Raw genomic sequence first — 22904 nt, 5'->3', positions numbered from 1 at the left:
GTGGGCCGAAAAGGCGCCTCGGTCCTCCGGCAGTTGTGTTGAGAGCAGAACGGTAAACCGGCGACTCGCTCAGGGGCGCTCTGCCGGGCAGCAGAGACGTGGGTTCTCACGCCAGCCGGGTGTCTTGGGGCGGCTGCGTCTTCACTCCTGGGGTGCTTGCATCCCGGACGGACCGTGCACATTCGTATCATTTTGTTTCCAAGTGGGAAAGGGGCTTTGTGAGAGGGAACACAAGACACATTGACCAGGCTGCTCTCTCAGAGGGAAACATTTTTGGGAAGTAGTATGTTGTGCAAGGTGAGGATGTGGACATGCATTGTGAGAGCTGCCCACACCAAGGAGCCCCCCGAAAGTCTTGGGGTACGTCTAGGGTGACTCATTTACATTGAAGCTGGTTGCTTCAAAACATTATTTCCTTGATCTTAGCAAGAATAGTTAGGGAGAAAAGACATATTTACTCAAACAGCTTTGCCAGATGGTGGCAGGAATAAATCCTTCCCTGTTTCCCCCAGGACTTCTGGTGCCTCTGCGGTGCCTCTGTCCATCGGGAATTCTCCTCAGGGAACTGCTGTTACCCCACAGGCTCGTCCCAGTTAGGTGCTCAGGGAGGAGGTGGAGCGGAGATGGGGGGGTGGTCCTGGGGTTGGGGGGAGTAGTGCTCCACAGAACATGTTTCAGGAAAATTCCAAATGTATGCATGTTCTGATACAGGAGAAGCTCAAGTCTTCCAAGCCTGTGTGGCCACAGCACCAGGTCGAAGGTCACCTCCATCACGCCTGCCCGTGCATAGGTTGTAAGATGTGGTGGGTTACTTTAGGTGTTACCAAAGAACAAACAGAATCATTGAAAAAAATAATACTTTTTAATGAAATGCAGTTGATTATGGTTTTATTTTAGAAAAACCGCTCACAGTCCCGTGATTTACTTGGACATGAAATGGTGCCATTTGTGACCTGGTTTGGGGAAGGGGCGTTAACCAGCCGTGTTGCTGTGACGCTGGGCTTCATTTTCTTACGTGCTTTTGGTTACATGAAGTCTTCTCACATGAAAGCAGTGGTTCTCCCAGGGTTGTGAAACTCAAGAATGACATGTGCTCAGGTGGTGTGCTGTGCATTTCCGGTGCTCCTCCGGCCCTGTAACCTCAGGAGAGCGTGCTCACACTGCCTGTGGCCAGAAGATTAATGGCCGAGCAGCCTCCGGGAGAACCTGGAGACGAGCTGCTGGCTACTGCTTAAACTCCCAGTGCTGTCGCTAGAAGGTTCCCGGATAGGGCTCTGTTCGTTTGTATAATCGTTTTCCTTCAAAGCAAAGACCCATGTGTGGTCCACACGCTCCCCTAGTAGAAGGTAGAGGTAACAAATGTCAGGTGGATTTGCCCACAGCCCCTCTGGTACGTTTGCCCCTGGCCTTCCAGAACTAACATTTTGGAATGATGTTGATAGGTGTGGTTATGAAAGCCTCGGTCTGCCAGGTAGGAAGGACGTCCTGGGGACGGGACAGTAAAAACATCAAATTGAGTTTCACGCAGAGGTGCTACTTCAAAGCCCCACTGTCACCCTGTGACCGCTTGCTCCGTTCTGTTTAAAGGTGTGAACGTTCGTAACCGAACGCGCCAGCAGCGAGGGGCCATAGACTCCGGACCACACGGAGCAGTCCGCCGCTCGCTTATCCCATGCCCGGTGTGAACAGCGAGTTACTTTAAACGTGACTTCTGTGCGGGGCCGCCTCCCGCCCGCAGTGCAGGTCATTGGATGCTGACTGTATTGAATTACTCTTGTGTATTCTTATAATGAATGTTGTTGTTTTAAGGACTTCTTTTTCTTTGTGATTCTTTTGTTCCCTAGCGTCGTCCCCCAGACTACAGTAATACTCAACAATGATCGGCAGAACGCCATTGTAGCCAAGATGGAAGACCCCTTGAGCAACAGGGCACCGGATTCCCTGGAAAATATCATTAGCAAGTCAGTAGCCACAACACGAACCCCACCTTTCCCTGCCACTGCCACCGTGACGAGTCCCCTCGAGAACCACTCCACGTTGTGAGCGGGGCACAGCCGCTCGGTTGAGCCCAGCAGGCGCGACCCACAGTTGTCTGTGCTGGGGGCGGGCCACACCGCGTGGGGGCCCACGTGCTGATGTGCTGGTCGGCGAAGGGGGGCGTGCTAAGGGGGGGTGCACTTGGAACCTCTGTGTCTGGTGCTCACGTGCGTAAAGGGGAGATTGCTCTGTGTCTCCAGCAGCCGGTGGAGCTGTGCCCTCCTCCCCAGCCACCGCTCCCTCACGTGCGTCTGTCTGTCTGCAGAGCAGCATGTCCGGTCAGCAGACACTTTCTTTGAAGTTTGCTACGTGATGCAGGCATTTCGAGGTGATGATTTTTTTCTCCCACCTTTTTCTTTTGAGACACTGGAAATGTAACCTTGGTTAGACGTAAGAGTGCATAGGGGGCACCGAGTGATGGCGCTGGTGCTGCGGACGGCCCTGCCTGGCAGTCTGGGCTCAGCTTTTCCTGGAAACCTGCCCCAAGAGGGTGGTTTTGCTTATTGTTTCCTGCAGTGTGTTCGCAGAGTTCTGTTTGCCTTTTTCTCTCCGTGTCCTCTGCAGGTCGCTCCTGCCCCAGCTCTGCCCTGTTGTCTTTATTGTCCGAGCCCAGGCTCCCAGGGCCTAGCCGTGCTGCGGGCCTGCCGTGTTAGGTGGCCGGACAAGAGTTGTTGGTGCTCAGGGACTAAGGAGGTCTGGCCGGTGGCGGAGAGGTGGGGTCAGGCCTGCCTCCCGCAAGGGCTCTGCTGGAGGTCAGCTTGGGCAGGCTGCTTCAGGGTCAAGTTCATAAGCTGTAGCCCCCTCCCTGCGGCATGACCACGGCTGGCAGCACCTCTGGTCTTTGTAGGCGGGGGCCTTGGGCTTCTTCCCCTTCTCAGTGCTTAGCCGCCCCATGAAGGGGTGTGGTGGGGTCATGGAAGAGGCACGTAGCAGGTCTCCAGGTAATAAATGTATGTGTTCTGAGCCTTTTTTGGAGCTGACAGCCCGTGTCCCATTTTTCTGGCAGTTTCTTCTTGCTCCATAGCAGGACCCCATTCGTGGTGAGAACAGCCCCCGGAGAGCCGTGGCTGGCCTTTCAGACCCACTTCAGTGGTGTTTGTTGGTAGGAATAGCTAGGAGTGAGAACTGTTGAGAAAGGCTGAGTCCCTTCTAGAAGGCCTACCAGTGCGGAGCGGACAGGGTCGCTCGAAGTCTCCAGGCACGCTTTGTCTTCGTCCAGTCCTCTCCGTGACACAGCCCTCAAAGTTGCTCTTACTCAAATGTCAGCGTTTTGTGGGGTCCCCTCCACGATCAGAGAGCTGCCTTCCAGGCCTTGATCACAGTGGGGCGTGGCTTTACGTCTTCTGCGATATGAACGTGCTTGTAAACTTTTACGTTTTATACAGTTTCTTCCAACCCCAGGCCACTTTGTGCAGTTCGGGTGCTGTTACCCTGAGTAGAGAGAGCGGGGTGGGGAGGCTCGGGAGCTGCCCTGGCGCGGCCAGCCTCCCTGCGAGCGGAGGGGAGAAGCGCGGCGGCCTCGGCGCTGCTCTGCTCGTTGCTTGTGCTGCTCTCACGACATTGGCTGGTGTTTTTGTTTCCCGCTCAGCGCGGTGCCCGGGAGACGGCAGAACACCATTGTGGTGAAGGTGCCGGGTCAGGACGACAGCCACAACGAGGACGGGGAGAGCGGGTCCGAGGCCAGCGACTCCGTCTCCACCTGCGGGCAGTCGGGAAGTCAGAACATTGGGAACAACGTCACCCTCATCACCCTGAACTCGGAAGGTGCGCCTGCAGACTTCTTTCCTTTGCCTGAATGGCAGTAGGTACACTGTTCTGTTGTTTGTGTGTTTTTCGCGTCTTAAGAAAGTGGTGCAGTCCCTGCCTTATGATACAGTCCAACTTGATGATTTTCTAGCTTTCCAGCGGTGCACATGCGGTTCACGTGCTGCAGACACCGTGCTTCGGATTGTGAGTTTGGATCTTCTCCCGCGCTAGCGACGTGCAGGCTGATCCTCCCTCCTGGTGCGGGGCACTGGGACCGTGAGGTCGATGGCCAGCACCCCGACCGCCCCGCCCGCACCCACACAGCCATCCCATCACCTTCCGTGGTGTTGGTGCGGTTGGTGCGTGCATTCCGTGAGCGGTTTCTTGCGTCGTGATCTGTGTGAGGTGATTGTGCCCAGCAGCAGGCTGCTGTGGGTGCTGTGAGCACAGTCAGGCTGGGCCCGGCTAGGGTGTGATGCTCAGCAGGTTAGGGGCAGTGAGTGCATTTCTGACTTAAAATGTTTCCAAATCTACGGTAGGTATTTTGAGACATAACCCCATCCTAAGTGGAGGAAGATTTGTTCATGTTTACTGTTTTTAAAACGTGGTAGAAGACAGTGGCAGTAACTTGGAATGTCGTATCCTCTGAGATCTCGGTAAATCCTGTGGGCTTTTCCTGTGTGAACATAAACGCCGTGACTTACCGGGGTCTCGTCCGGTGCGGCACAGGACCCCTCCCGCATTCACGCACGTTCGGCGGTTTCTGGAGGCTTTCTCATGGCACACCGCTGGGCTTCTGTAAGCAGGAGCTGGTCACTGCCTCTGAACAGAGGCCTCTCCACGTCTCGGCGGGGGGCCAGACACAGGTGCTCAGAGCGGGACTGTGCCACCTCACGTGAGAGGCAGAGGGAGCTGCTTGGCAGGCGCCCGGACATGAGCCCGATTCACCCACACCGTGTCCCGTCCCCCTGCTTCTCATGCCACAGTCCTCGGGGCCGCCTGGTGCCTTGTCCTGCCTCTGCAGGCTAACGTGGGCTTCCACGCAGCCTCGGGCAGCACGGGGAGGAGGGCAGTGCAGGCGTGCTTCGTGCGGCGCTGCCGGCCTCCCCGGCCTGGGCTCTGTGTGCTGGGAAACCGGGGAGGTGTTCTGCTTTACGTCTGAGTCGTTGGTTTTGATCATAAATGCGATGTAGGTTTCCTAAAACGATGATGTAGATTTACTGAGCAAAGATTTTCCTGTGAAACTGGTTCCCATTATCTGAAACATTGAAAGCAGTGTTTTCTTCAAAGTTTTGCCCACCTCTGACCTAAATTGTGAGGATCGGGACAGCAGAGCAGGAACGGGAGAAACAGAGTTTAGGGGCCGCCTTTTAAAACCTGAGATCGGGGCGCCTGGAGGACTCAGTCAGTTAAGCGTCCGACTTCGCTCAGGTCATGATCGCAGGTTCGTGGGTTTGAGCCCTGCATCGAGCTCTGTGCTGACAGCTCAGCCTGGAGCTGCTTTGGATTCTGTGTCTCCCTCTCTCTCTGCCCCTCCCTTGCTCATGCTTGGTCTGTCTCTCTAAAATAAACATCTAAAAGAATGTAATTTAAATTAAAAAACTGAGATCTAATTTAAGTACTATAGATTTGACCTATTTATTTATGACATTTATTTATTTATTTTGAGAGAGAGAGAGAGAAACAGTATGAGCAGGGGAGAGGTAGAGAGAGAAACTCCCAAGAAGGTTCTGTGCTGTCAGCCCAGAGCCCGACATGGGGCTCAAACTCATGAACTGCAAGATCATGACCTGAGCTAAGAGCCAGAGTTGAACACTAGACTCTCTGAACCTCTCAGGGCCCTAAAGTTGGCCATTTTAAAGCATACAATTCAGTGGCTTTTTGAAAACCGTTCTCACAGTCGTACGCCCAGCACCCAGTTAATGCCGGGACCTCCGTCTCCCTGGAAAGGAGCCCTGCGCAGTCCCTGCCCAGCCTCCCCGGCGGCCACCGTCCGCTCTCTGTCTTTGGCATTCTGTGCAGCAGACACTTCGCACGTGTGGGCCGTGGGGTGCCGTCCACAGTGTGGCGTCAGCACTTCCTTCGGGGGCGGGGTCCCGCGCCGGCGTGTGGATGGGCCGCGCTGTGCTCATCCGCTCCTCTGTCCACGGACCCTCGGGGTGCTTCTGCTCTTTAACTGTTCTGAGCGTTCGTGAATAGGTGTTTGTGAGAACGCAAGGTTTTGTTTCTCTTGGATAGGCACCTGGAGTAGAGTCGCTAGGTCAGTTTTTTACACGTTAAATCTGAGGACGAGAGGATGCCGCCAGTGTCCACGATGGACACGCAGCATGGTGGCGGAGGTGGCGTCTGCAGCAGGTGCGGAGAAGCCCGACTGCTCTTCCTGCCCGTCCGGGCGGGTTCTGTCGCCCACGCGGGCCTGTCCAGCCACCCAAGGCCCAGTGTGTGTTTGGTTTAAAGTGCATCAGCTAAGGAGAGTGACGCTCGATGGTGCCAGGAGTTTCCGAGGGTCCTGTAGATACAAAATATTCCATCTGTGTGTGTGTGTGTGTGTGTGTGTGTGTGTGTGTGTGTTTTACTGTGATGTGATCAATGTGGCGTGTATTTCATGTGGTAAACTGCAGAGTGACACAAATGAACATAGCAAAAGGAGTCAGGTTTTGAGCTTATCAATGTTTGTGGGGAAAAGATACAGATTTTCTTTTGATCTGAGTCTGAGTTGCTTGTGAGCGGATGCATTTTGTAGGAAGTTTAGGAGATTGTTTCCATCAGGCATGGTGGTACCTGTTGTCAGGATTGGGGTGACAAGAGAAAGGTTTCTGGTTCTCAGGTTTACTTTATACCAGAGAGGAGGTCATACCTCAGGCCTGTCCGGCCTGACTGCCGTGCGGGGGCAGATGTGCAGGGACGCGTTCGCCGGCCGCCCCCGCCCCGTGAGGCTCCGCGCCAGCAGCTCGGCTGCCGTGTGGCCCCAGCTCCTCCCTCGCTGCTGGGAGGACGCGGAGGCGGGCCGGGCCCTCGGGGAGCGCCGTGGACGCCGCCGGTGAGGACGGAGCTGCCCAGTGAACGTCTCGTACCGGAGGCACTGCCGCGAACCACGGCTCTGAGACGGGCGGGCGCGTGCGCTCCCCGCCCCCGGAGTCCTCGCTCGCTCGGCTGGAGAGCGCGCCAGGTCCCTGAGCTGTGTTCGAGAAGCAACGCTCACGCGCAGGGCTCTACGGGGCCGTGGCTTTCTGGGGGCCACTGATCCCTGCCGACAGCGCAGAGCTGCAGGCACGCACGTTGTCCTTACCTTCGTAGAGGAGGACTTCAGTGCCTGCAGTTTTAGAAACAACAGGTTTCAAAATGGTTTAGTTCTTAAGAATTCCAGACGGTTTGCATGACTTGACCTGTTGTTTTATATCACCTGTAGAGTCCCGTTATTTACTGCAAGTTATCCGATCATTTGTCCCCGTGCTTCTGTGCAGGCTCTGGTGTCTGTTAGACACAGATTTCCTCAGACTCAGGAGTACTGACTGGTGAGGGCAGTGGGCAGTAAACTTAGCTCTGGTTCTTCCTCCTCTCTTTTGGCGGCATGGTCACAGTCCACTCCTGCGTCTGGGGAGTACTGAGAACACGGGGGTGTCGTCCCCCAGACATTCAGCTGGCCGAGTCAGAGGTCCAGGAGTGGGATGTGTTAAAATGAATGAAGGGATTTAGTCATTTCTTTATTTTTTAAATTTTGTAACGTTTATTTTACTTTTTGAGAGAGAGAGGGAGAAAGACAGAGTGTGAGCAGGGGAGGGGCAGAGAGAGAGGGAGGCACAGAGTCTCTGAAATAGGCTCCAGGCTTTGAGCTGTCAGCACAGAGCCTGATGTGGGACTCGAACTCATGAACACGAGATCATGTGACCTGAGCCGATGTGGGTTGCTCAACTGACTGAGCCACCCAGGCACCCCAGATTTAGTGATTTCTTAATAAAGAGTTTAAATTCTTGCTGTCTGTGCATTTGAGAATTCTTAAAAACCTTGAGTAATCCTACTTATAAGATGTTGGGTACTCAGTTTTAATGGGGAGGGATTGTACTTGAATTATAATTGAATTTTTGTTGGAAATTGGCCTCATGAATGTTCCAAAGCCCAGTCAGTAACGGGACTTAAGTGGTAAATGTGTGTGATGGACTCGGTGGGGGTAGCAGGGTGACATCCGGCAGAAGCAGTTAATTTGGGAAAGGTGGTCGGTCACAGCCACGGGAAGGCAATGCACCGGGGCGGAGACCTGATCGGCTCAGATCGCCGTGTCCCCAGAACATCAGCCTGCGCACGTGAAGGAGGGCATGCAGCCGAAAACACCTCTTGTGAATCTGTTTACGTAATTTATTTTACAGAAACTCTTTTTAAACAAATTCTTTATGACATCATAACATTAAACAGCATCTTACTGGCGATCATAAGTGGGCTCCTAAGAAGAGTGGGGTCACAGGTTGGTGACCGGCCCCAGCGAGGCGCATGAACACTGACTGTGTCCTCGAGCGGGGCAGACCAGGGCATGCCCTCGCGGGGAGGGGGTTCCGGCCACTCTCCCCGCAGTCCGGAATGGGCGGCGCAGGACGCTGGAGACCCCCGTCTGTGCCCGGTGCTTCCCACTCCTTCGTGGCGAGGGACTGGGGCGTCCTTGGTCTGTGCTGTAGTCACGGTCGAGCTCGTGACGACTTGTGCTGCGTGGGGCCACCCGGTCCTGCCGCTCCGTCGGTGGTGCTCCCGTGCCAAGAGAACGTTTGTTTTTTCCTTTTTCCATAGTATCCTGCCTGGAACTCAATCCTCTTAAACTGCATCTTTAAAAAACCCAACTTATCAGTCTGTTTATAGCTTACAGATTCACCCCACTCCCAAATGAGCGTGGTTGTTTGGGCAGTGGGTACGAAGTGAACTGTGTCAGATGCCAGATTGGTGGGCGGGTCGTCAGTTCTTTTAGGCTGGTCAGAGGTTAGCGTGTTGGCAGCGCTCATTCAAGGTGGCACGTGAATAAGGGGCACAGTCAGATTCAAGCACCTGAGTTTACGAGGATTTAGAAGTTGGTGCCAAGTATCGTAAGTGAGCCGGTGCGGGGAGGCCGGCCCGGCCGGCAGGGCACGTCTTGGAACGCCTTGGTCAGCTCGTGCCCGGGGCTGCTCTCCGTGGGCATGGCCAGAGCCTGCGGGCCGGGCTGCCCTGCCCTGACCACCCCGGCCCCCGTGGAGGCATGGAGAGGTCCGGTTTAAGAGCAGCAGCCCTCCGTCCTGGGCTTGTCCTCACTGCGGCGGGCTGCAGGTGCTGGCCCCACGAAGTGCCTGGCTCAGGAGGGGCTGCGGTGAGTTGGGTGTGCCAGGCAGTGAGGGCCACCAGAGACGGGCGAGCGCTGGGCTCCTGCAGCCTCTGAGGGGTCGGGGCTCAGGCGACAAAAGCCCGGAGGTGAGGTCAGAGCTGGGAAGGGCAGGGGGTAATCGGCCTGGATGTGGACTAAACACCATTTTGGAAATATCTCACCACTACCTCGTGGTCCACTTTTCCTGATGGGGCTTCTGGGACTCCGGCCAGGCCCCTCAGCCTCTGTGCACGGGACCGGACGGCGTGGTCCTGTCACTCGGAGCCCAGGGTTCCTTAGGGCAGGTGCTCAGAGGCCTTTGGGCAACTCTTTCTAATCGGTCCTTTTTAGATTTGCAGATGCCCTAGGGGCTTCCGCTCGGGTGTGCGTTCTGTGTGCTGCACAGAACTTTGTCACTCTCTCGGTGGTGGAAAAGGGCCGTTCTTCAGTTCTGAGGGCGCAGGTGTCTGCAAAAATAGTCCGCTCCAAAAAAGCATTTTTGAAAGAAAATTGTGGAATGTGCCATTTCTAAATTGAAATCTCTAGTTTGTAGTTTGTGATGTCAGTTTTATGGATTTGAAAATCCTCCACTTCTGTTTCATGTGATTAACGAAACCCTTGGTTTTTCAGGAAGGACGGCCTGTCGGGGGCCATCTGGCATGCACTGCCGCCCTCGAGGCGTGCGGCCACCCCCGAGGGGCAGGGTCTGCCATGGCCCTCCCTTCTCTTTTGTTCTTTCTGGCCCCTCTTGTCACGTCACCCCCCCCCCCCCCCCCCCCCCCCCCCCCCCCCCCCCCCCCCCCCCCCCCCCCCCCCCCCCCCCCCCCCCCCGCTCGTTAAATGTCCACAGGTATGCGGCGGGGACGCAGATTCCTCTGAAATATCTCTGTGTGATGTTCATAGAAGTCAGCAGATGGCTGGAGCTGACATGTGGTGACAAGTGTAGCTTTATTTTTACGTAAATAGAAATAGGCTCCAGGATCCTGGAATGTCCTGCCTGGCACGTGATCCTTCTGTGGGACAGGTGATTCTAGGCCGCACAAAAGCACATGTTCCCTGTATTGCACGTGGGACTCTCAGCCTCTCCCTCAAGTGGGAGAATTCACTATTTGCCGGTCCCGTCCGTCCAGTCCTGGCTGTGGAAACCCTTGAGCTGTGAGGTCTGTATGCAGTGGTGCGGCCTGGAAGCTTCCAGGCCCTGGCTGTACTGTGGGCTCTGCACGGATTTTCCTTGTGGTGCGTTAGGCCCAGAGGCCCCTGAGCATCTGCCCCAGTGCACTCGTTTGGGCTGTGTCTTCCACTGTGCACAGTATGTTGCTTTTGAAATTCATAAAGTTTGGGCAGGTCTTTACAGAAGCAAGATGAAAGTTGGTTTTTGGTATAGATAGAAAATATAGCGTGACACCAGTTGGCCACCAATCTGTTCCCTGAAGAGCTGCCTGGAGGTGGGGGAGGCTGACCTGGAGTGAGGCTGACGGGAGATTTGCTGTGTTGTGGGACTGGCGCCGGGCCCCGTGCCTCTGAGGAGCCCTGGAGCCCACAGTGAGTCATCAGTGCTCCTTCTGTCCTTTGTTCACTGTCCTTGGGGTAGTGTCACTCCTCATGACGATGGAGAACTGATTATGTGGCATCTCAGTCATAGCCAACGGACACCTGTGGTGACAAGCAGCCCTCCGTGAGGGTGTGGGGCCTCTGGGAACATCACCGGGACCCACCGGCGTGCCCAAGCAGCACGTTCACAGGAGGCAGGCACCTGCTCCCTTGCCCTTTCCTCCATTGGTGCTGCGGACACATGGGACACCATGACTGAGACGTTTCTCGTGCCTGCAGGCAGGACACTATGGGCAGCAGCACAGTGTCTTTAGAAGGAGGTGAGGTGGTAGCGAGGCTGGCCGGAGCGAGGTGGCATTGGCGGGGCAGGTAGCCTCCTAGACGCACCTCCCCTTGCCGCTTAGAGGTCACGCGCACGCAGGGGCAGCGATGCTCGGCAGAGAGCCCTGAGCTGCAGTTGGGGGGTGGGTGCCGGGTCGGTGCCATCTGGGAAGAGAGATGTGTTGAGGCTGTGGGTGTGCAGTGAGTTCGGCAAGGCTCACTGCTGTCACTGGGGGCATGCACGTCATGGGCTGGGGCACGTCTGTACACACGTGTGCCAGGGAATAGTGAGAGGTAGCGGGACACCGGGGGGCCTCTCCTCTCTCCGTTTAACTGGGACAGTCGTGAGAACGTGGCAGCCGCTTGCAGCTTGGCGCTTTCTTCCGTTCCTTGTCCTGGGGCTGGAGCAGAAGCTCAGAACAAGTATTTTTCCTCAGTGTTTCAATAAGAAAATGCAAGTAACTGCTCCAAGTTTTTCATTAAGTTAGACTTTGCAGAAGTGCCAGGTAATTTCATTGAGGGTTTGTCATTGGAATAGGAGGCGAGTTTATTTTTCTCATCATCTGCTGGTTTTAAAATAAAGCCAGTAGAAGTTTTCTCTTGTTTCAGATGCCCAAACTGACCAAGCTGTTTTGGTAAAACTAAGTCCTTTATGAATTGTCAAAAAGTGAATTTCTCAAATATGTATGTGAAAGGATATTTCATCTTGTTTTCCCCTTAAAGGACCTGATTCATTGTCCTGGTGAGAAGCTGGAGTCCAGACTGGGTTCTTGCTCCCGAGTTGGAAGTGGGTTAGGCCGAGTATTTCCAAGGGGAGCGGAACTGAACCAGCTGGCCCGCTGCGGGGACCCTGTGAGGGCCAGGGCCCGGACGCCGGAGCCGGGCGGTCGCGGAGGTGCTGCTCCTCTCCCGGACGACCGCAGATGGTGATGGTGGAGCCCGGGGGTCCTCTCTCCCCCTGGGCTGGGTCCCCTGCTTCTGTGGCAGTGATCTCTCGTCGCTGTGTTGGGCAGTGGGACTCGGCTGTCGTTCCTGTCCACCGGGCTTGACTTCTTGCTCCAGAGTCCACACCCCTGGGACTCACAGGGTGACTGGTGAAGTTAGGCTCGAGTAGTTTGTAAATAGGTCATAAAATGCCCTCTAAAAAGTTTTGAGATGTTTGATTGGAATAAAGTTTCTGGATAATTTTCTATGTTACACGGGAAATTTAAACTGTGATTTTCAGGAGTCGTAGGAGGGTGGGGGATAAGAGAAATTTTTTGGAGTGATTTACTTCTGGGGGGAGAAGCATCATTTCTTGTGATAGTACTTACTATAGGAATTTTTTTTGAGTGCCAAAGTTCAATAATATTCTTGGCATAATGTATCTTTAATATTTTTTATTTTTTCATGTTTCATTTTTAAAATAACTAATGTATTTTTAATGTATATCTGAGTTAGCACGTAGTGCAACAGTGATTTCAGGAGTAGACTGCAGTGATTCATCCCTACGTGTGAGACCCAGTGCTCATCCCCACAAGTCCTCCGTAACGCCCCTCACCCATGTAGCCCGTCCCCCCTCCCACAACCCCTCCAGCAACCCTCTGTTCGTTCTCCATATTTAAGAGTCTCTTAGGTTTTGTCTGCGTCCCTGGTTTTATATTATTTTTGCTTCCCTTTCCTTCTGTTCATCTGTTTTATATCCTAAATTCTTCATATGAGTGAAGCCATAGCCATATGAGACGTGCCTTTCTCTGACTAATTTTGCTTAGCATAATACCCTCCAGTTCCACCACGTGATTGCAGATGGAAGGTTTTATTCTTTCTGATCGCCGAGTAATACTCCGTTGTATATGTACACCACATCTTCTTTATCCCTTCATCTGCCAGTGGGCATCTGGGCTCTTTCCATACTTTGGGTGTTGTCAGTGGCGCTGCCATAAACACTGGGGTGCGTGTGTCCCTTCAAAACAGCACACCTGTATCCCTTGGAGAAACACCTAGTAGTGCAATTGCTGGGTCATGGGGTAGTTCTATTTTTAATTTTTTGAGGAGCCTTCATACTGCTTTCCAGAGGAATTTAAACTGACACCTTCCATTCTCTGGAATATTCTGGTAACATTTCCAGAAACCCATGTGCTTGGCCTGGAGGGCAGGCATTTTTGCCGATAGGCATCTATCTGCAGGGAGCCCTGGCTGGACATGGAAGCAGCTTCCTGCGAGGGCCTGGTGAGGAGACCGCCCCCCGCGTCGCGATTCTCCTGCTGGTGTTGGCGTCCTTGGCCTTGGACGTGCCCTTCGATGTCCTCGTCTGCGGTGCTCTGAGCGGAGACCTGTCACTGAGGACAGACTTACTGCTGGTGAATTAGTCTTACTGATGATTCATCATGTTTGACATGAAAAAAGTGAGGCTTAACTTTCATGTGTAGATTTGTTCAGTCATTTAGCATCATATTTTGTTTTCGAATAGTTGGAATCTCTTTGGAAATACTGATTTGCACATATGTCATGGTGTTGGTTTGCTGGTGTTTTTCTTTGTTGTTCTGGAACCATGAGGCTGTCTGGTTGGCACCATTTGGAAGAATGGTCTTTTCTCTGGGTGCCAGGGCCAGAGTATAGGGTTTGGACAAGGTGAGGTGCTCCTGGCACGGGTGTGTGGGTGCAGACGCCCCCTGCTAAGGGGCTTCTGATTCGTGCCAGTGGGCGGCCTCACGGCATGGACGCCATGGAAGAAGGCCCTTCCCTGGGATGGGAACCGAGAGGTGGGCTAGGTTTGCAGGGCAGCCTGGAAGGAAGCTGGTCCGCAGGGCTCGGGTAAACGTCGTGGTTCAGGGGGTGTTTGCAGAGACCTGAGCTGCTTGTGTTTGCCCGAGTCACGTCCTGCGCATTCCAGGCACGCGGTCCGGGATCAGCTTGACAAGATGTTGGTCACTGTTTGGAAGACAACACTGAGCTCTTGTCCAGTGTTTATATGCTTTGACGACATCAAGTAAACACGGGGCGTTAGCTCAGCACAGTTACGTTATTACCCCTGAGAAGGGCTGCAGCGGTCTGGGCAGCATTGGCAGTTAAGGCCTTGTGCCAGCCTGCTTGCTGTGTCCATGGTGGTCTGGGCAGCAGGCAGTGTGGCTCTGTACTCCTCCTGGCTCAGGACGCTGCCACCCTTCCCTGTGGGCCTCTCGTTCAAACACTTAGGTCCAGAGATGCTCGGAGTCAGCAGATACTGCCTTGGGTTTGACGGGATTCACAGTTAAGTCCTTAGCAAGGGCTTGCAATGTGGAAGGTTTCTTTCTTTCTTTTTTTTTTAAGTTTATTTTCAGAGAGAGAGAGAGAGAGAGAGAGAGAGAGACCACGCACAAGCCAATGAAGAACAGAGAGAGGGAGAGAGAGAGAGAATCCCAAGCAGGTTCTGCACTGTCAGTGCACAGCCCTATATCAGGCTTGACCTCATAAGAGATCATGACACGAGCCGAAATCAAGTTGGATGCTTAACTGACTAAGCCATCCAGGTGCTCCGGATTTCACCACCGTAGGTCCTCTACTGAGACGTATTCTTGGACTGCTGAGTAGCCCCATCGGTGTCCAGATGGGTCCTTCTGTCATCCTCTCCTCCCCCAACATCCCCTGTCAGTTCTCAGTAACGTTGGGTCACTCCCCCGTCTCTGTCCTCCCTCCTTCCCCTGCTGGCTCTGTGTCTTGACTGCTGCAGGTGGGGGAGGTCCTTCCTCTCTGTGTAATCATGACTGGCTTCGCTGAGGGTTTCGGTCCTGACCGGTAGACCCCATGCCAGGCGTGGAGCTGCCCAGTAAGGGTTTGTCAATAGTAAATACTCCACAAGTCGGAGCCCTTACGGCATTTCAGATGTGACCTCGGGACAGCCCCCACGTCCCATCCTCTTTTCCTGCACGTAGGCCAAACGTGGTTGTAGCTGAGCGATGTTCAGAGACGTGCATCTACAGAGCACATGCTCCCGGGCACCACTGCTTCACCTGCAAACCACTGGTGCTGCTGAGAAATGATCCTGCTTACTCATCTCTTAGGCTCATTTCCAGAAATCACATTTGCGATTTGTCTTTTGCTCTCAGCTAAAGCCAGAAGCCTCGCCTCAGCCGCCCTGGTGGTGACGCGGGCGTCTTGACGGGGCTGCTGAGCCCCACCCGGTGCTGGCGCACCTGATTCGCGAGCTCAGCTGGGACAGGCTCCCTGCGAAGGGGCCGAGTGGATGCACGAGTCCCAGACGGGCTCTCCCTTCGCTCTGCTCCGGGCCTTTGGCCAAGCAAGGCAGGGCTGGCCGCCCTCGCGGGGACGTCTTCTGTTCCCAGAGGTCGGAATGTAAACATTGGGACATTTCAAAATAAAGCTCATGGGAAATCTTGAAGCAGTGATAACCGTGGCTGTGACGTGGCTTACGGCCCACTTGACAGAGCTGGTGTCCCTCTTCTGTCCCAGGCCCCCAGAGGGAAGTTTCGGTCTCCCTGTTAAGGTCCCTGCTGTCCCACAGTGGCCTGTTTACTCAGGGGCTCTCTCATACCTTAATTAGCCTCTGTGTTCGCGTCAGAAGAGTTGGTCTGGAAAGCTGTCCAGTTTCCAAGTGGTTTGGATCATAAGTGGAGCTTCCTTCTGCCAAATGTGGAGGCTCCTTTGAGTGGACCTTTGTTTGAGAGTCACAGCACCCTTTCACCTGCAGACGAGGTCACTCCGATGACGTGAAGGAATTTGCGGTTGAACAAAGCCACCCCCCACTAAGGGTCTAGCTCGGAAGCCAGGCTGGCTGACGTCCGCTCGCTACCCCACAGGGGCCTCCCTGGGTCCCAGAGGGAGCTGGAGCGGCAGCTGGCGTGCGGCAGTCGCTGTTTCTCCTCGAGGCGAAGGGGAGCCAGCGGCCGCATGGCCCGCCCCCCCCTCTCTCTGTGAGCCTTGTGCCTGTCTCACCATCATTGCGGTGGCCGCCTCCCCGCCCCGTGAACACTGAGCTCTGGGTGTTGGCTTTTCCCACTACCCTTGAGAAGGCCCAAGTCTGGGGCATGTAATGATTTCCAATTTGCAGAGTCAAAGACGAACTGCTTGCACAGGAGGCCAGGGGCTCTGCCATCTGCCGCTCCTGGAGCCCTTCCTCCCAAAGCTCTCTCCCATGGGGAATGGCCAGAGCGTTTGGCACCATGTGGAGCAGTGCCTGTTTCCAGACGTGTTCAAGCGGGTCGGGTCTGCGGGAATCAGAGGTCCGGTGTCAGCAGAGCATGCAGCCCCACGGGTACCTAGGTCCCAGAGACCCGCAGCTTGCCAGGCACCAGACCCTGCTCCGCCTGTGTGCCCTGCTCCCGCAGTCAAGCGAGACTTGGGACTTTCCATTGTGTAAACAGTACCTTGGAGATTTTAAGGTCACAAATGGTGCGTTTTCCAAGGGTTAAGGAAAGCATGTGTGGTAGGGAGGAAGTTTCCACAAGGAAAGGTAAACGGTCACAGTGCTCTGAAGAGGAGGTCAGAAGAAGGTGCTTTCCATTGACAGACTTTCAAGGTCACAGCTGAGGTCAGAGGTGGGAAGGCGGGGGGGAGGTCCACAGAGCAGGCCAGAGGAGCCCCGAGTCGTCAGGGAGGGGCTCCGCAGTGAGGAGGAGAGCACGGGCCGGTCTGCACAGCCCTGAGCTCTCCGTCCAGCCCAGAGCTGGCCGCCGAGTCCGTTGTCTCATGCAGGACGTGCCTGGCTTCCGGGCGGCTTCTCAGAGCACTTGCAGGGCCGCGCGTGGGTCGGCGGCGCCCCAGGGGCAGATGTGCGCCAGGCGGCCGTCCTGCTGCTGGAAGCGGAGGGAGCCCCCCTCCCCCCGGCACCATCCCGGACGCTCCCACTCTGAGACCACCACTCGGGTTCGCTGCCCTTCCCGATGCCAGCAGACTGAAGACACACAGTCTTTAGAAGCTGTTGGTGAAGCGCTACCATGTGGCAGTTGTAGAGAGAATTGGGTTGAGGCTGGAGCTTGTTTGGTGTCCCCTCTTGCAGACACTGAGGCCCGGGGGTGGGGTCTGGGTGGCACCCTCGGCCTGCACTGTGGGGCCTCCGGTCACCAGACTCTCGAGGGCTGTGGGCAGCCCTGTCTCCCAGGCTGCAGACTGCTGACGGCACTCTGCGCTCTGTGTGCTTTTAACTGAGCTCGAGAGACCAGCGGAGCCCTGTGGAGGCCTGTCTGGAAGGCAGTGGGATATTTGCAGGGGGCACTGTGACGTCTGTCTCTCTGAGATGGATCCCTGGAAACCAGGGCGGCTCTTGTGGGAATGATGCACTGGTTTCTGTTCGTCAGACGTAGGTGTCCACACCACCATCCTCGGTGACTGGGGGTCGCCCAGTGCTCTCTCGGCCACGCTTTGGAAGTTGGGAGAGCGGTCCGCCAGCAGCCCCTGTGGAGGATCTCTCTTGAGTGGTTTGGGCTGAGTGCCGGGAACTCTGGACTCGTGACCGTAGTGAGACTCTCCTGTCTTCCGCAGAGGACTACCCCAACGGCACGTGGCTGGGCGACGAGAACAACCCGGAGATGCGGGTGCGCTGCGCCATCATTCCGTCCGACATGCTGCACATCAGCACCAACTGCCGCACCGCTGAGAAGATGGCGCTGACTCTGTTGGACTACCTCTTCCACCGGGAGGTGCAGGCCGTGTCCAACCTCTCGGGCCAGGGCAAGCACGGCAAGAAGCAGCTCGACCCCCTCACTATCTACGGGATCCGGTGTAAGTGTGGCCTCTCTCTTCCGCTCGCCTCCCCTGCTGCCCGGTCGTGGGAGGGTCTGGCTGAGGGTGGGTCTCACGAGGTAGTGTTTCGGGGCCGAGCCTGGACCCACACTGCCGGGTTGGGGAGGATGCTGGCCTCGGCACTGGTGCCAGAGCCAGGACAGGAGCTGCTGGGGGAGCCTGTCCTTGAGTAAATGCTGCTGCCTGCCCACGGGAAGGACATGGGGACACAGGCCTTTCAGACCCTGGCCTCACCGGTCCTCAGGCTGTTCCTGAGGCCTGGAGAGGAGCGGGGCCAGAGCTGTCCCTATCCTCTGCTGGCCGCGGCCTTTCCCTGGCTTCCCAGTGGCCCGAGCAGGGTGCTGTCTGCCTCCCCGCGACTGTAGCCAGCAGATCTCATAGTACCGGTCCCGATACCCTCACAGCCTGTGTGGTTCTCCCTCCTCTTTGAAGAGTGCCACACGCTCAAATCAGTGATCCCTGTATACTGTTGGTGACATTTAAGGGGTGCAGGTGGCCCACATGCTCGGCAACACCCATTCACTCCTCACCCCTGGGCTTGTCCACTGCACAGAGCCCGCCCGACTCTGGGAGGCATTGACGGGGCTTATGATACAGACACGAAATGAAGCAGAAAGACACGAGACAGGAGACTTCTGACAGAAAGACTGGGTGTCCACGCGTGAGGCCCGGCGTCTGCAGGCTCACTGCGCTTGCACGGCAAGTCAAGCCTCGTCTAACGAAGGGGGGAGTGAGTTACGCAGCGCTCCCTGCTCAGACCAGGGAAGGGCACGGTTCCTCCCTGGTGGGACAGGAAGGAGCCTTTTTGTGTCTCAGGAAACTCTCGGATGTTGATGCATGAACCTTCTGTTGGGAACAGGGAGAAATACACATTTTCTGTAGTTATAAAAATTACAGGTATGTTTTCACATGTTCTCTTATACGTTAGATTAAAATTGAACATTTTCTCCTGACTGTAGATCTTCCTGGTGGTCACTAAGAAATAGAACCTAGGTCCCTCTTACGCTACAGTGGCTCGCCATTGTGGTGTCCCCATTTCTTGGCCCCCCGCTTTCTGCCTCTCCTGTATGACCCGCTAGGGGTGTCCATTGCCAGTCCTGAGGATCCTTCCGGTTTGTGTAACCAGCAGACATCAGCCCCCGAGGTGGGGACAGACCAGTTCATGGATGACAGTGGACTTTTCCTGAGGGCCAGGCTCTGTGGGCCGCAGGGTCTCCCGGAACTGCTCAGCCGTGGAAGTGGCCGTAGACAAAACGTAAACAAATAGGCCTGGCTGTGTTCCAGTAAAATGTTATTTTTCAGTAGCAGGGGGTGGGCTGCTGCCATCCACCAGCCTCTGCTCTGGAGCATGATTCCAGCCGGGACCCTCCAGGGTGCCCACGCCGTCAGGTCTCTGGGCACGTGCTGTGTGTGCAGCCTGAGAACTTGGGCTGGCTCGTTGATGGGATGCTGTGGGGTGGTGGGTCACCCCGTGACCCACAGTGCCCAGTGTGGTGGGCTTGTGAAGATGAGGGGGAAGCGGTGCCCGATTCCTGATGGATATGCGTGCGGTCAGGTGTTTGTAAATGGCCGTGGCCCTGACAGCCTGTTAGGGAGTTGGAAGGGGAGGCCCTCATGGAGGGCCTAGACCAGGCCCAGGGCTGCATGGGCACAGTGGCCTCTGGGTGGCAGGCTGCTCTTCCCATGGGGAGTTGACAGGGCTCCCAGGACCCGAGGCTGGAGGGAGGTTGCCTCTCATTTGGAGATGCGCCCGGAGCAGCAGTCCAGGGAGCACAGGCACCCCGTGCACAGGCTGGGACATGCAGGTTGTTAGGTGGAGGCTTGGAGAAGGTTCCACAGAGGTGGCGGGGAAGCCAGGCGGGGTGGGGCCCAGAGTGGAAGCACACTATAATGGGGCCAATGTGCTGGTGCCCGGGGAGACTGTGCGGTGTGGGGGGCCGGGCTGCATCGGCCAGATGGGCCAGTGAGATGGGCCCTCCCGTGAGCCCTCCCCCATCTGGGAATCCGAGCTGCCTTCCCGGGGCGTCAGGAAGCGTGAGCTGAGCCTCTCACCTGGCAGCTGCCGCGTAGTCGGGGCTCAGACGGGAGCTGTCCGCTTCCCTTGGCCCCGCAGGTTCAGGGCATGTCCCCTGGGGAGGCTGGGGCGGCCCCCTGCGCTCACCAGCTGTGGTGCCACATGCACCCATGCCAGCCGGGCGAGCCCGCGCCCTGGAAGCTAATGCAGTTCCCAGACAGCCTCTCGTCACAAGCTCCTGCGGGATGGAAGTGTGCCCGCATCCATGCCCGTGGTGCCCGGTACCGCGGAGACACGCTGGCGGTGCGGGCTGTGGGACTGCTCTGGGGACGGGAGGGGGAGCTTCAGGGAGACTGAAGGACAGCGTCCTGGCGAGGCTGTGTCGGGGGCCTAGTGTGGCTGTGGCCTGGGCCTGCGGCGGTGGGAGCAGTGAGCGGGCAGACCGACTCCAGGGATTCTGGGGACATGAGCAAGGCTTGGCTCGGTGGGGCTCAGAGGTCCCGATATCACCGCCTGCGTGGAGGACCGCCCAGTTCTGTGCAGCCCAGGACTGATTTACCATCGGAAACTTCTGATGTGCCGGCACAACGGTTGTGTTTGCTTTGAAGCCGGGGGGTGGGGGGGTGGGGGGGTGCTTGAGTGTTTCAGCCGGAGACTGGGCCGCCCGCGTGTTCCTGTGGGGCCGGGCTGTCGGGGGCCGGTGGAGAACTGCGGCAGACAGCTGCTGTGTGGAAGTGGGCACGCTTGCCCTGTCTCCTTGCCTGGCCCCGGGGCGGCCTGCGGGTGTCCTCACGGTGCGGGCTCCCGATCCCGAGTACGTGTGCTGGCTCTTTTTCACGTGTGATTTCCCAGAGCAGGGGGGCCTGCCCTCACCGGCTCCCTCCCTCCCTCCCTCCCTCCCTCCGATAAGGCCCCGGTGAGAGAGCCAGCCAGGAGTCGCGTGGAACTAGGCTGGAGCCAGCTGTCACGTGCACCCCGTGTTCGCAGCTTCCCACCCGGAGGAGCAGGAAGGGTGCGGGCTCGGGGCCTGGAGCCCTGCAGACCCTGGGGGGCGGTGGGGCGCCTTTGCTGTGGGCGGGCTGCAGCCTCGCCAGGCAGAGGCAGTCAGGCGGGGTGTGGCCCTTGGGAGAACCTGGCTCCATCATGAGTGTCTGGAGCAGGTGACCTCGGCATCTGCATTTGGAAGCGGGGTGTTGGGGGCTTGGGTGGAGCTCAAGAAGTGGATGGGTGGGGGGCAGGGTGCCGAGTCTCATCACACACGCCCACGTCTGCTCCTCCATCACATCTGCGGCCCCCCCCAGAGCCTGGACTTCCCCTCGCCCCAGCCCTGGTGACCAGAGCACAGTCCTGGGCTGGAGGGACACAGGCAGGCTGGGTTTGAGTCAGGACTCTGGGGCGTTGACTGCACGGCTCTGGGCTGGTCCCGAGTGCCCCCTGGTGCTTACAGGACAGCAGCCTGCGAGGGGCGGGGCCCCGCCTGCACACAGTAGGCCCCTGCTGATGTCGGCTCCCCGCAGCCCCACTCTGGACTTACCGCCAGAGGCTGTTCGCAGGGTGAGGGTCCCTCTCCGTGTGACCTTCAGATGTGATTTGGGAGTGTTCAAAGTAGTTGTTGACCCTTTTTCCCTTGGGGCCAGTTCCAGTTTAAATTGTTGCACCAAAACCAGAACGCAGCAGGTGAGGGAGGATAGAGCGCTGAGCGCTGCGAGGCCGAGAGGCTTGGCGGCTGTCGCCCGGCCTCTCTCCAGGTCCCCGCAGACTCGGGAGCCTCCTCACAGCCTCCACAACGGGAAACCTGCGCCTCTGAGTGCAGTCATCACGGGAGGAGTCCCACTTGAATTTCTCATTTTTGTCAACAGAAGTGTTCTCCTCCCTTTCTTTCTCTGGGGAAAGGGAATTCTGCAACACACAGAGGCTGTGTTTCTGAGAAGTGTCTTTCTAATGAGGGAGTGCAGGTTTTCGCGAGAGAGATGTAGTGCAGAAAACACCCCGTGAGAAACAGGCTTTCCAAGGCTCCCCAGCACTGGCGGGCTCCCCAGCCTCGGGTGACCTCGCCGTGTCATGTGCGTGTTCCGTGCACAGGTGCACGTTGTTCTAGCTGGGAACGTTCAGGACGCCTCCGTGAGGGAGCCTCAGCTAAGACCGCCAGCGGCTGCTTTTCCCCTCAAATCACAAACACGGCTCTCGTTCTCCTGGTTCATCTGCCAGGGACGCGGGCCCCCGCCCGGCCGTGTGCTGGGGCACGTGGCTCACCCGTGTGAGGGGCTAGGAATGCAGCGGGAGCACGTGTGGGAGGACAGCCGCAGGCCTCTGAAGGGGTCAGTGCCGCCTGCTGGCGTGGAGGCGAGGTCCCCACGGGCCCCTGGCACTTGCAGAAGCGGCCTGACCTCTGCTCGGTGCGCACTGGAGCCCCGTGGTCACGGCGGCCGGCAGGCCCCCTGCCCCGTCCCCGAGCTGCGCCGAGAGAAGGCGGGGGTCCGGGGCAGCACGGCCCTGCCGCCGAAGCTGGCTGGCGCTCCCGCACTCGGGCTCAGAGCAGCAGGGAGTCCCTCTCTTTCTGCCTGAGATTCTGGTGCTGGCAGGCTGTGACCCCACCACTCCTGTCACTGCCCGTGTCCTCCCTGTGGATGTGCTCCTCCCCTCTCCTTGTCAGGACCCCAGTCCTGTGGGACAGAGCACCCTGTACGTCTCGATCACATTTGTGATGACCGTGTTTCCAGGGGTGGTCATGTTCTGGGCCTCCGGGAAGGACATGGATTTGGGGGGGTGCTTCACAGTGCATAGGGCTTGGGCTCTTTGGAACTTGTAATCAAATGTGGTGTCTTACACAGCTTCTCGGGGGGTGCCCGACACGTGTGTTTGGTGACACGTGTGTTTGGTGACACCGAGGTGCCGGAGTGCCTGCAGAGCTGGGAGGCAGCCTCGGAGAGCACAGATGCGGAAGGGAGCAGTCGGGGCCCTTGGCCACAGTTCGCCCGCACACAGCCTTGGGGGGCCCTCGGGCTCTCGCTCCTGCTTCCCCTCAGTCGGGGCCATCGCTGGCTCTGGGGCCTGGACGTGGGGTGCACGGTGTGTGGAGGGGCATGGCGGCCGGGCCTCCTCCCTCAGGGGCTGAAGTTTCTGTGGTTTTTCTAGTCCAGTTGGTCTCCAGTCAAGACTAATTTTAAGAAATAAATTTCTGGCACTCAGTCTTCTGTT

General features: G+C 56.9%; 1 protein-coding gene across 7 annotated transcripts in view; it reads left to right on the top strand.

Annotated features, from left to right (window-relative positions):
• Positions 1 to 22904, top strand: part of BANP (BTG3 associated nuclear protein) — a 123484-nt gene that overhangs the window by 60400 nt on the left and 40180 nt on the right. For 5 of the 7 annotated variants that reach the window (XM_029924731.1, XM_029924729.1, XM_029924728.1 and 2 more), the window contains 3 exons: positions 1845 to 1961; positions 3626 to 3801; positions 17432 to 17671. In XM_029924731.1, the coding sequence (XP_029780591.1) occupies positions 1845 to 1961; positions 3626 to 3801; positions 17432 to 17671 (533 nt within the window). The remainder of the gene's footprint in view (positions 1 to 1844; positions 1962 to 3625; positions 3802 to 17431; positions 17672 to 22904) is intronic. The other 2 variants (XM_029924734.1, XM_029924733.1) reach the window with 1 other exon arrangement.

This window comes from Suricata suricatta, chromosome 16 (assembly GCF_006229205.1).
Source record: "Suricata suricatta isolate VVHF042 chromosome 16, meerkat_22Aug2017_6uvM2_HiC, whole genome shotgun sequence".
Lineage (NCBI taxonomy): Eukaryota > Metazoa > Chordata > Mammalia > Carnivora > Herpestidae > Suricata > Suricata suricatta.
The sequence above is the reverse complement of the archived record's forward strand: the minus strand, read 5'-3'. Positions and strand labels throughout refer to the sequence as shown.